The following is a 13,046-nucleotide window of genomic DNA, read 5'->3' as shown; positions in this document are numbered from 1 at the left end:
TGAAATTCTTTGGAATTCTTGTCATTTGTGAAACTGAAGTTTCAGCGATGTCATCTTGTTCATTTTGTCTTTGGTAATGTGGAATTTTGTTCTTTTGAAGTAGACCCATATAGATACATAAGTGTTTGTCTGAGCCTTGCTAGCTCTAAAGGAAAGAATGTTTACTTTTTACATTTTCAGGACAAAGAAGGTTGAAAGATATGGGGGAAACCCGTTAAATCACTATCCTTCTAGCAATAAATGTTTAGGACCACAGCAGAAGCAGAGGCAAACATAACAACTTTAGCATCTTATGGAAAGTTTTGAGAACATAACCAAGCATTATTTTTTCATAAGTAAAACAAGAGCAGCAGCTCTAGATATAGCATTAGCAGAATCATAAGAATCACAAGAGCACTTTAAAGTGTGTTTGGTTACAGGAGAAACACACCCAATAAGGTTTGCAATAAAGTTTTAAAGAAAGTTAATAAGTTAACCTTCTGATGATCTCAAAAAAGCCAGTAAATATTTTTTTTTAATAAATGTGCCCAGCAATTTAATCTTCTTTTGGATAAAAACAGCAGAAAAAAACTTTAGTCCCAAATCTAACAAACATTTCACTGTCCTGAAAGAGCATTTGGTCTAGCATTCACCAAAATAATGAGCAGTAGACTGCTTTGATAAGGAAACAACTGCCACATCAGATTTGGGATAAGAAAAAGTATATTTAAGTGTTTTGTATACCCTATCAGACCATTTACGACCTTGTGATTGATGTCTTGCATACAACAAGCTACTAAAAAAACATCCGCTAGAGCTGATAAAACAGGTAGGAGAACTGCAAGCTGAGGAAAATCCAGTGGTAATACATCACAAAACATCTGCTTAGGGGCTAGGAATGTCTGTTCCCACTGAAACAAATCTTTCACTTTGCTACAGTTTCAGAAAAGAAAACTATACTACAGAGAAATCTGAAGAAACACTTTCATCAGAAACAGAATCTTCAACGTAAGGAGAAATTCTGAGGAACATCCTTATTCCAGTCCTTGCTGTTCTGACTGGGAATCCATGATGGAACTAAAGGATATGTGTTTCTTTGCATATTAACTGTCAGTGGAGAAACAGAAATACAAAATATTTAAAGACAGAAGCAATCCCATCAGAAATTTTCTCAGGGAGAGAGAGACAGTGAGAGAAACAAGGAGAACTCTCATGCCTTACTGGTTTTGTTTTCCTGGGAAATTACCTTTAAAAAGCCCAACCCATAACAGAGGTACTACCCGAGGAAAACAAGCACCTAACTTGGCTAATCGATAATCCTTTATCTACTACTTTGCAAAAAAAAATTATAAAAGTGATAATCCTTTGCCTGGAAATGGCTAACAAACAGCCACAGATCACATTCTCATTAGTGGCTACAGGTGCTACACCACGGGAACTGAGAGACAACAATGATTGGTCTGTGGAACCCAGTCTGGCCACAGCAGAGTCACCCATTTGTGGCTGAGGTAATGATAAAACTGGCCATACCCAAGACTCCCAAGAAAAATCCTCCTCATAGATAGGGGAAGAAAGAACTGAAGAGACTGATGTCTGCTCCATGGTTTCATCAAAAAGCAAGGAGGGTATCTGATCCTGCATGAGCTGGTAAAGCAAGTGATCATCCACATCAAGTTTTAAGTTAAAATGTTTTAAAAACAGTTCCCCAAACCACAGTATCCTGTCCCAAACACAATTACTTTACATAGCACCGTACTAAAATTACTCAAAACAATGTATACAGTTAGTGTTTTGCACAATCATTCTCAACTGAAAAAAAAATCCCTTTATACACAAAGACAATTCAGAATAAAACATCTCCTTGTTAAAGGTAAATATATTTCCACAGAGAAATAATATAGTGAAAGGCTTTCCCCAAAGGGTACTTATCTGCCCAGCTTTGGAGGAATGCTATTCAACCATTAGCTCCATGAAGCCCATAAAGGGAGCGCACCTCAGCAGCAAAAAAGCTCTGAAGCCTTTTGGTGCTCTAACTACTTTTTATTTGGAGCTGTGATCAAGCTCCTGGCAGTTAGTGCACATGGAAGGCATCCTTATGCTTTAAAAAGCTATTTGGGCATATCTTTAACAGGACATAGCCTACATAGCTTTAGCTAATGCAACAGCGATCCTATGTTGAACATCAAAACATGTCAAACAAAAGCAGGGGTGCATTTCACTGTGGTAATTGTAAGTACTGTAAATATGTGAAAAATAGTGCATACAGTACAGTACACAATTACGAGAGCTCCATGGGGCTAAACAAACATTTTCATTGTAACAGCAGATTTGTTATTTATCTTGCACAATGTAATACATGCAGCTCATGTTTATGCTGGTAAAAAACAAGAGGATGAGCACAGAAGATGTTTAAATGTTTTAATGCATTAAAACTAAGAACAATGGAAATGCTTTCTTTAGATAATCTGTGATGGGTTCAGATTTCAGGAAATTTTTATTTATTTATTTTTTTTTACAGGATTATGTTAAACTGGGCAATTATGGAGATAAGTTTGAAAATATTCTTAAAATTAAGGAACTACATTGGCAATTGCAGTTGAAAACAAACCATCCTCCCAGTCTAAATAACAACAGTAACATTAAATACATTATTAACAGAAGAGAAGAGCAGATAAATCGAAACTTGCCAACAGGTTTGACAGTGAAATAAGTGGTTGGGCTAGATTGTCATGTGACAAGATGCACCTGCAATATGTAAAGCAATATTTCAAACTTGTTTTATGAAGACTCTGCTATAATGACGATGAAAGTTCTTTTTCAAAAGTCTTAAGTGATCCATGGTTGTTAAACTGGAGCTTTGATTTTTAAATTAAACCTTAATCATTACTGTATTAAACATATGTCTATTTTGTTTTTGTCACTGTTCCTCTTTATGAATGTGTTTTCCTTTTATCACAGACTTTAAAAAAATAAGAATTTCTAGCAACAAGTATGAGTGCGCAGGAAGAGTTGAAGTTCTATACAATGGAACTTGGGGAAGTGTCTGTGTAAATAGTATCACTGCACATACGGCCAACGTTATTTGTCAAAACACGGGGTGTGGTGAAAGTGGATACTTTGAAACTGAAATCAAGGCTGAAGAAAGTTCTGGTCCAAAATGGCTTGACTATGTTCAATGCCTTCAACATCAGAATATATTCTGGCAGTGTTCTTCCTCGGCGTGGGGTCAGAATAATTGCAAGCAAGGAGAAGAAGCTGTAATTTCATGTTCAGGTATGAAGATTAATCTGACATTAATGATTCTGTTTATTAGTTTCCACAATCATGAAGATGGTATCAGGATGTTGTAATGAAAGCACATTGTTTTTTCTTTTTTTCTTTGCTCTTAAAGGTAAAGAAGAAAAAGTTATCATTGGAAATCAAAGCAGATGTTCAGGACCTCTTTTTGATAAATCATGCGCAAGTAAGATCATTTATATTGTACATCTATGTGCACACACACACACACACACACACACACACACACACACACACACACACACACACACACATGCACATGCACAGGCACATGCACACGCGCACGCTCACACACAAACACAAATAAATAAGGAAATGTATATGCAAATTGTTAAACATTCTTTTTTTCTCACAGAATATACAAGTAAAATGTTTTGGTCAGAAAAGAACAATATATGCTATGGTAAAACAACAGTATATCTCAGAGTAAACTTACCTGTTCTTCATCACAGATGTGTGACATCTGCAGGAAGGATACATATGGTTTCAGGTGAGCTTCCCACCGAAGACGACTTCTATATAAGTTCACTTGTAGTTAAGCCTATCTGCTGCACATTCCTTACCTCCACCGAAGAGGTACCAGGCAGTGCAGAAACTCTCACCACCCTGGAAAAACAAATAAAACCTCTGGCAACTAAGCCTTCCTTTTATTGGTGTACCTGTAGCACATGACCAGCTACTCAAACAAAGGATAATGTATCTCAGGCAAAATATCTGCAGTAATTACATTACAATATACAATTCCATAGCACAGAGGGTTGAAGCCCTGACTGAGCCACAAATGACTTGAGTTCAGGGATGGAAGAACTGGGTGAGGTAAGTTACAAACTCCAGAGGACAGAATGGTGGTTCTGGTCACCAGTAAACTTACAGACAATGATTATAGAGACAGATAAGGGATATTAGCATTGTCCTGAAAAGCTAATGATGTAGTTCTTGTGTGTGCGTGTGTGTGTGTGTGTGTTTCAATTAAATATGCATTAGGGAATGGCATAGTAGGGCCTTAGGTGGCAACATGCATGATTATGTCTAGGGGAAGACTTGGGTTGTAAAGAACAAAAGGCCTAACGGCTGCCTCAGTGATGGTCTCTGTGATTGTCACCTCAATAAATAGGCCTGAAACAGATCTCACCCCGGAAGGAATGTATGGGCCATTAGAGCATATGGTTTGCAGACTGTAGCTATCCAAAAAATGCACTTTCAGTGACTGGCACTACCTTCTCTGGGGCTCCTCAATAGTGCTCCATGAATATCTTCTCCTCTCACTGGTCATAAATGACCCAGTACTACACCTACCAGATCTAAATGCAGCTCTATATGTTGGTGATTTTGTGCTTCTTATGTCTGACTATACTGCGCTAGGAAGTTGAGAGTCACTTCATGATGACTTTTTTAAAGTCTGTGATTAGTTTCATATGGCAAACTTTCTTATAATCAGCAGCAAAAAACAATGTTTTTGGTAACTTTCCAAGGCTCATCAATTTGCCATTTTTAGCCAACTATGACACCTAGAAGTGTCCATCCACTCAACTTTCCAAATTCAAATAGCTGAGAATCTGATTTCACCCATATTTGGGTTTTACCTTCCATATAAATATGACTCAGTTTAAGGCTAAAGGCAAGGTTATCAAGTTGTTAACACTCATGCCTTGGAAGAATGGGTTTATTCTCATACTGAAATAGTTCTCAAATTTCCTTACGCAACACCAGATGTCTGCAATTGTATCTAAATAAGATATGCAGCTTTACTTCCTTTTACAGTTCTACGCAAAATAATTTTATTCCCTAGCTAAAGCCAGATGACTAGCTGTTGAGATGTCTATCTGTCATAATCTAATTCATAAATTGCTGCTTAATGAGTAAGTTGCCACAATAACCAGCAAGCTTTCCATCTGCTAAAAATGATATGCATTAAACTGAAAAGTGATGGTAATAAAATTGAAAAGTGATGGCACTATTGCATTTAGTCATCCAAATTTTACCCTCTTAGGTTGTGAAGTAGCCTTCCTCAAACTGGGTTCTTCTGTCTAGAAACTACTGCCTTCTGAACTCCAAAGTATTTAAAGCCTGTCTTCCTGCAAATTAAAGATGCTTGGTCATCTTACATCTTAGTTTGTCTGCAAGACCTTTGGAAACTTAGATGAATATTTTCCTTCTGCATGCTGTATATTTAGTGTTCACTTTTTTTCTGCAGATAACAGCATTCTGTGTTTGCCTGTTTTTCATACTTGAACACAGATACCTCCCCCAAAAAAGCATACTGAAATTAAAGGACTCCATGATAAAAGACCTGCCTCAGACACAAAAAAATGTAACAGTGCAAGAGGTTGAGCTTTATATTTTTTGCGGTAAGGCAAGCCTTCCTGTAGTACCATAACCCACTTAAATTGATATTCCAATTCTGAGGTTGCACTTCCTCAGCAGAGGGAATCTGCTTTGTTTTATGAGGGTAAAGGTACAGATGTATGAAGCCATGGCTGGGATCCAAATGTCTTGATGTTTAGTAACAGTCCATGCACCGGAGGAGTTAACATTATTAAGGGGCAGGCGAATGTTGAGTCAATGCACATTCACCTTTTCTAGGGAAGGGTGATGGGACATACTCATAACACTCAGCTGTCCAGATTTTCTCAGAATGTCCAGATTTTTGCCTCATATTTTTTGGTATGTTCCTCATAAAATTTTGGTATTCTGGAAAAGCACTAGCAAATCACTGAGGACTAAAGTTAGAAAATAATGATAGACATTTGAGTTTCAGACTTCATACCCTTCAGAAAATCCATGTTAATGTAAAACCTGTTATTTCATCAACTTTCTAAATTTGTAAAAGCAATATTTAAAAATTGTCCCTATTTTTGGTCCTTTGTCCCCCCATTATTCATGGCTTTTCCAGCTATTTGCTCTAAAAGGTTGATAGGTATGGACTGGGGCACTTACTTAGGACATGATGTCTAGTAGGTGTGCCAGTGTTATGTTAGGAGGCTTCTGAGGCATTCTAAAGTAGGCATGCAACTGACAAACTTGCTTCCATTTAACTGGGTGGTTCTCTCGCACAACTATTGTGCACCAACCTTGTAATTTAAGCCCAGCATATCTGATGCAGAGGCTGGGCTTAACTGAAAATGTCACTAAGAGCCATAATGTGAAGGATACTCACCTAAACCCATCATACCCAGTGTAGCATGTTGATGTATAACCTTTGGAAGCTTTGGGTCTCTCTGAAAGGGAACCTTCCCAGTGTAGGCCACACCAGCAGTGAGATATCCCAATCACTGGGAACACATTGGGGGGCTGTCTGTAAAAAAAAATCTGCTTTGTTTGGCACTGTGAGGTGCTCTCTCCAAGATAGTACAAATTGGAGATGAAATAAAAATGAATTGAGGGTTTGGTGATGTTTGCATACTTCTACAACTTTAAGTTTTTAATTACTTTGACCTGCATCATTTCTATGGGCTTTGACTGCTAGTATTGGACTATTACTTTCAGTAGATGTGCACTGCTAGCTTGACAAACTAGATACATTTTGAACAGCATTGGTTGTGTTCATTGTATAGCAATGTACATCCAAAACTGAACTTTAGCACTAATATTCAATTAAATATGGTTCATAAGTTTATTTGCCGTTTTTATGCATATTACGCCAGACTCGTAAATTTATTTCTGTGTACCTTTTAATATTTTTATTTCTACTACTACCAGAAAGCAGTAATTGTTTTATTTCATTACATCTTTTTTATACATTACTGTAATATTAAAGTAGCGAATGTTGCCTTTTATTTGCTCTTACTGACATGCCATGGGATCATATTTAGCCCTTTCCAAACAACCTGTTAAGAAAGTAAAAAATTCTAAACAGTCAATATGATGATGTCTCCATTATTCTGGAAGGCATGATTTGTGGGTTGCTATTTCATTTCCCTCCTGGCCCTACAAGTTTGCTTTAAAAGTAACATCACAACATTTAGGATATCCTAGAGTAGTGCTTTGAGCTATCCAGTTTCAGTAAGCATTCAGTAGTCACTGCAGGAAAAGAAAGAGGCAGAAAAATAATTTTTCAGTTTAGTTCAGTATGGCATGAAGAACAGTAAAAAGAGTTTGTAATCCATTAAAACCACTTCAGGGTTGTGCTGAAAAACCATGCCAAGTTCCTAAACTCTAAATATGTTGTCAGCACACCCTTGAGTAAGTAAAGGGTAAACAGTAGCAATAAGAATATTTTTAAAGGTTAAGCATTTTCCTTTTTCACAAAAAGTACAGACTTTGTCAGTACCATGATGCTACCTGTTCTGTTACCACACTGTTATATAACATCACCTGCTTGATCATGCGATTACTGAATAGATAACATAGAGCATTTGAAGGTACGTGAGCAGGAAAAGTACATTGAATAAAAATACATCAGATAAAAAATAATAAATACATTAAAAACCAGGAATACCAAGTAATATATTTATATGCAAAAAATTGAAAGTAAAAAATTTAACTGAAATGCAAAAAGTAATGTATTTTTAACATTGTATTCAAAATCTCAGTCTGGCATCCTTCATTTTCAAATAATACACAAGAGACATATTCTCATTGATTCCTGGATGGCGACAGGATGAATATAGACAGTTTCAGCTGCCATAAAATTTTCTTAACTTCTATAATCTCCTCCCAGATACCTCCCCCATCTTAGATTTGGGGTTATTCTTTCCAAAATAATAAAGGCATTCTTAATATATTTTCTTTTCATATCAGATATATGTGCTCAGGTACATGTGTCCTTAACATCATCACAGGAGCTGTTTTGCACACACTAGGATTTCCAAAATCTTAGCAACAAGGTGAGAGATTTAAACTTTTCTAACCCAACAACTTACTCAGGTGGTTTCTAAGGTGGTGCAACTGTTAGGCCTGCAACTGGATTGCCTTTGACTCCTTTAACCATGGATGGAAGGTGTAGCCTCAAAGGTGAAGCTGTAAGGCAATAGGTGCACCAAAAACCTACAGGGGAAAGCCTTTCAGTGGATTCTTGTTTAAAACTGATATTACATTGTATCAGGGGCACTCTGCTTGTCCTTTATCATGTTCAGCACAATTGGAATTTTTATTTTGGTCCCGTCAGACTGCATGACTACCAGCCCACCCCCAGTAGCCAATGTCCTTGCTGGGCCTATCAGCTACTCTCCATACATCTCCATATGTAATCCATTTTCACTGGAGACAGTCATGGATCCTAATGGTATCTTGGGAACTCAGATAATCTGTGCTTCCAGCCAGGTGGATTTTTTATGACCTACCCACTCCCTTTCCCCATCCCCCCACAGTTCTTGATTACATCTGAGGGTAACTCCCCTCTTTGGATTATGCCTACCCTTACAGAGCATATCAATGAGTACCCTCCCACCTTGGATGGGCATGCCCATCCCTCCCTGCTGCTTTGTTAATCAGCCGAGCTGCTCATTGTACCTAGGTTGTCTGGGCCTTAGTGCGGTTTTTACCCCTCTAAGCCACCAGAGAGGCTAGTAAAATTGGAATTGTTGGACAAGAAATTACACAAATATTGGTATTTACATATTAGAGGAAATGTATTCATCAAAATCTGGTTCCCATAGGTCTTTGGGCTTGGAGATATTTAAATGGACTGGTTCTCAGTTTCATCAAGAATTGTTTAAATGTTCAGTAGGCATGGATGTGGATTGATGACTGCTTTGATTAAGGCAAACAATGCAATGATTGAAAAAATAGCTAATGATATTCAATAAATTTACAAAAAAACTGTCATGACCAGTTGTTTATAGGATATAAACAGATTAAAAAAAATGATAACAGCAATCACGTTTCACCCCCCCCTACTTTTATATTCTCACTTTGAGATCGCACTACAGTGGGGAAAAGGGAATATTCCCTTATCCCCACTGTGCCACGATCTCAGCAAAAGCCATGCTCTCATATTTTTTCTTTTTTTTAGCTCAGTTTCGCGAAAGTGTGATCGGCCGTTTCAGTTTCGTTGAAATCTGTAGGCGAGCATTAGTCCTAGGCCCCATTACACATATTATAAGGAAGAAATGGGAAATGTTTAAAGTAGACAACAGTTTTAATAAAATTAGATCCCCCTACACTGAGTCAGTTTCATGAGAGAGGCAAATATTTAAAAAAGTCACTACACAAAAGTGGCCTTTCTTTTTCTGTACCAGATCTCTGTTAAAATAGTATCACTTATTATATTAGTAATCTGAGAGTTAAAAAAGAACCAGATATAATGGTATTTAATAATAAAAGATATCAGACACCTGCCATTCCATTTATCAGACTGATGCTCAACAAATCCTTTTTATTAAGACACAGCACTGCATTATTAATGGGGCCATATGCATAAAATTGAATGATTAGCCAGGACTTTATTACACCTGGAATACCTCAAGGATTTCTTTGGCACCAGCACTTATCAGTGTTTACTTGCTTGACTTCTTTTTTTATTTTGTTATTATTATTAATGTACATAGAAATTTCATTCAAAAGCTTCAGGAATTTGTCTTGTATCCTTCTTCCCCCATAAAATCAAAGATATTAAGCACATTTTCTCACTTATACTAGACAGCAGTAACTTAATACTAGCTTATCTTTCATGAACTTGTGAATTTTTAAGAGAATGTTTGGACTTCTATCTGTATTCATGTTCTTTTTTGTCTGAAGGGAGGATTCAGATTACAATTTAATCAAATCAGCAGTAAAACTGCACTAGTTTGTTCTCTAACAGGATTGCTTAGGACTCGAGTCAACTTTCAAAATCTGTATAAAATTTTAACCTCTGCAGAAGTTTTACAGTTATCTCTGAACAATTGTTTGTATGTATGTATGTATGTATGTATGTATGTATGTATGTATGTATGTATCTATCTATCTATCTTCATTTACTGAGAAAGTCTGACTGGGATTAACCTGTTTTCAATGGAGGTCTGTGGAGAAACCTCTAGTGTAGTTTACAGAAACGTTTACAGCATCATGTCAAAAACATCAGTTTACACTATTAAGTCAGACATCCAATATAAAGTTAAAACATCCATTATAAATATTAAGTGTTATACATACATAAATGCTTGCCTACATATGTAACAGTAATGAGAGAAAGTTGTATATACAGACTGAAATTGCAGCATTACCAGATTTATAAAACTTCATTTTGCTGAGGAAAGTTGTTCGTCACACATGATAAAGAACGGTGAGAGACAGAGTAGGTGTAGGACGTTTGGTTATATGGAAGCAACATATATGGTAATTAGAGAAACTGTGCAAGTACAATGTCAGAAATATAGTTTTGATTTATGGAAAATGAGTTAAAAGATGAGAGGTTTCTGTGAAGAGAATAGATGAGGAGGATATGTATTTAATAGAGTTGATATAGTGGTAGTGGTATTATTATTTTATCTTATTTTACATTTGTTTACTGGGAAAGTCCGACTGGACACATGTCCTTTTTCAGTGGAGGCACGAGCAGAAAGGCTTAAAATGGTAGACGTGAGTAATAATGTTGTTACTTGTAGATTATAAGGCAGTTTGATAGGTGGGATGATGGTGATGCTGTAAATATAGGATTAAAGAACTAAGGGGTGCTATAGCTGTGAGGCAGTATTATAAGGGAAAGGGAGTGTTTGGTAAAAGATTGCTCTGGAATGTTTTGGTATTTAGTAGGACTTAGTAGGAGTATTGCAAGAGTATAGCCAGGTATTATTTAGGTGTTGTTTCAGTGTTATTTTGAAACCATTGTCACTGTGTTGTAGGTGGATTGACATAGCATTCCAGAGTTTGATGACATGATGGGAGAACAGGATGTAAGTAGAAGAGTTGTTGGACTTGGATGTAACCCACGGGGATTTGGTGCTGGATTGTAGGTCTCTACTGCTAGTGTGCCATATATATGTAGTGCATAAGTGAAAGGAAATGCTATTAAAATTATTCTAGTTTTACTCAGACTGTTTTAAGTTTCTCAGTAATCCATCCACATATGTATGTTATTTTAAATATTAGTAATTGATCTCTGCCTTTTGATCCAAGTTACAGCTGAAAAATGTAATTGGGACAATCTGTATACCATGTTACCAAATATATAAATAAAGGCACTAGATCAAACCCTATATGTTTGAACTCTGTACTCTGCATATGCTTATTTCTTTGTTGGACTAATTACAGAGGTGGGGTCTGTCTCTGTCCCACAGATGGCCCAAACTGTGAAACCAACTCAGGCTGTCAGATAATCAGTCAATGGTAAAGGAGTGGATAGCCTATGACTAACAGTACTTTCCTAGGAAAGGACAAAGAAAATAGTACCAGCAATGTGGTCTCCAGTGGAAACTGGAGGCTTAACAATGTAAGAACCCAGTAAATGAGACAAAAGGCATGAGGATTGCATATAAATGGCTCATGGGTAGTCACATGACAGCCTATTGCATGTCATGTTTATTGACAATAGTGATGCTCTGGCACATAGTCTGAGTAAGTGCAACAGTCAGATCCATGGCTCCAAACTCCTTTGGACTGATATCTTTGTGGCTTATTTTTAACAACTTGGATCCTTGCCAAGTAAAAGTCTCATTCAGGCCTGAAATGGTATACCATAAGGGAGGAACACTAGAGTAATATTGGAGCTGTATTATATAGGACTGGAAATTGTAGTGTTCAAGGATAAGAACTGTCAGAGCAGCATAAAATGTATACTTATTTCTTTCTCACTGCTTTTACTAATTGTTTGTTTTTAATAGGCAGTCTACATTTGAAACTTGCTGGTGGAAACAGTAACTGTTTGGGTCGAGTCGAGGTGTGGTATAATGACTCCTGGGGTACCGTTTGTGATGACTCCTGGGATATGAATGATGCAGAAGTTGTATGTAGACAGCTGAATTGTGGAAATGCAGTAGCAATTGTTTCTGAAGCAGCCTTTGGAGAAGGAAGTGGACCTATATGGCTGGACGATGTCCATTGTGCTGGATTTGAGTTATTGTTACACAGCTGTACTTCCCGCTGGGTGAGACATGATTGCAGTCACAAGGAAGATGCTGGAGTCATCTGTTCTGGTATGTCATTTCCATTAGTTCTCTTCATAAATAACTCCTGATTGTAATGGTAAAGAATGCAGTTGTTTTACAGAATGCTGTGATTTTCCTAAGGGTTGTATGTTTATATGTAAGTGATATTATATGGCATTATATTTCATGATAATAATGAATTTGCCGCAAACAACATACAACTTTAAAATAAGATCATATTTATACTCTCAAATACATTTAAATCAGTTGTATTTTAAATCACCAGATGAAACTGGGTTTGCTTCTAGACCACTACATTGGATCATTTGCACAAGTAAACAGGAAGAGTTTCTTCCTTTCTTCTGCATTGCCTGTAGGTATGACATAAAGTTAATGCTTATTCATATACTTTTACTGCTGATAATGAACATGTGGCAGCAAAGGATGTAAGCACCTCTACTACAGTATGAAAACTAGATAGCAATTCAACTCCAACATATCAATGTAAAATCATGTCACGGAAAACCCCTTGGAAGTATAAAAAATGGTACATTTTATATGACCTGATGTAGATTGATAAAAAGAAAAATAAAACAATTCTGTTTGGAAGTAATCACCTTAGATTAAATAACCATCTTATATCTCCTTTGGTACAGCTCAAAAACAGATTATTACAAGACTCTGTCTTTGTAAGGAGTAGTTATTCTGCATAGGATGGGATTTATGAAAATCTTATGCTACTCATAATAGGATCTGTGCCTGATA

The 13,046-nt window shown here is 36.7% G+C and overlaps 1 protein-coding gene across 1 annotated transcript in view; it reads left to right on the top strand.

Annotated features, from left to right (window-relative positions):
- Positions 1-12,370, top strand: part of LOC122793593 (antigen WC1.1-like) — a 94,889-nt gene extending 82,519 nt beyond the window's left edge. Inside the window, exons 2-5 of the mRNA XM_044061804.1 lie at positions 2,498-2,672; positions 2,938-3,252; positions 3,371-3,442; positions 12,018-12,370. Coding sequence (XP_043917739.1) covers positions 2,498-2,672; positions 2,938-3,252; positions 3,371-3,442; positions 12,018-12,370 — 915 coding nt within the window. The remainder of the gene's footprint in view (positions 1-2,497; positions 2,673-2,937; positions 3,253-3,370; positions 3,443-12,017) is intronic.
- Positions 12,371-13,046: the final 676 nt, after the last annotated feature.

The sequence above is a fragment of the Protopterus annectens genome, chromosome 1.part0 (assembly GCF_019279795.1).
Source record: "Protopterus annectens isolate FY-2018-M chromosome 1.part0, PAN1.0, whole genome shotgun sequence".
Lineage (NCBI taxonomy): Eukaryota > Metazoa > Chordata > Ceratodontiformes > Protopteridae > Protopterus > Protopterus annectens.
Note: the sequence above shows the minus strand (reverse complement) of the source record. Positions and strands in the feature narration are given on the sequence as shown.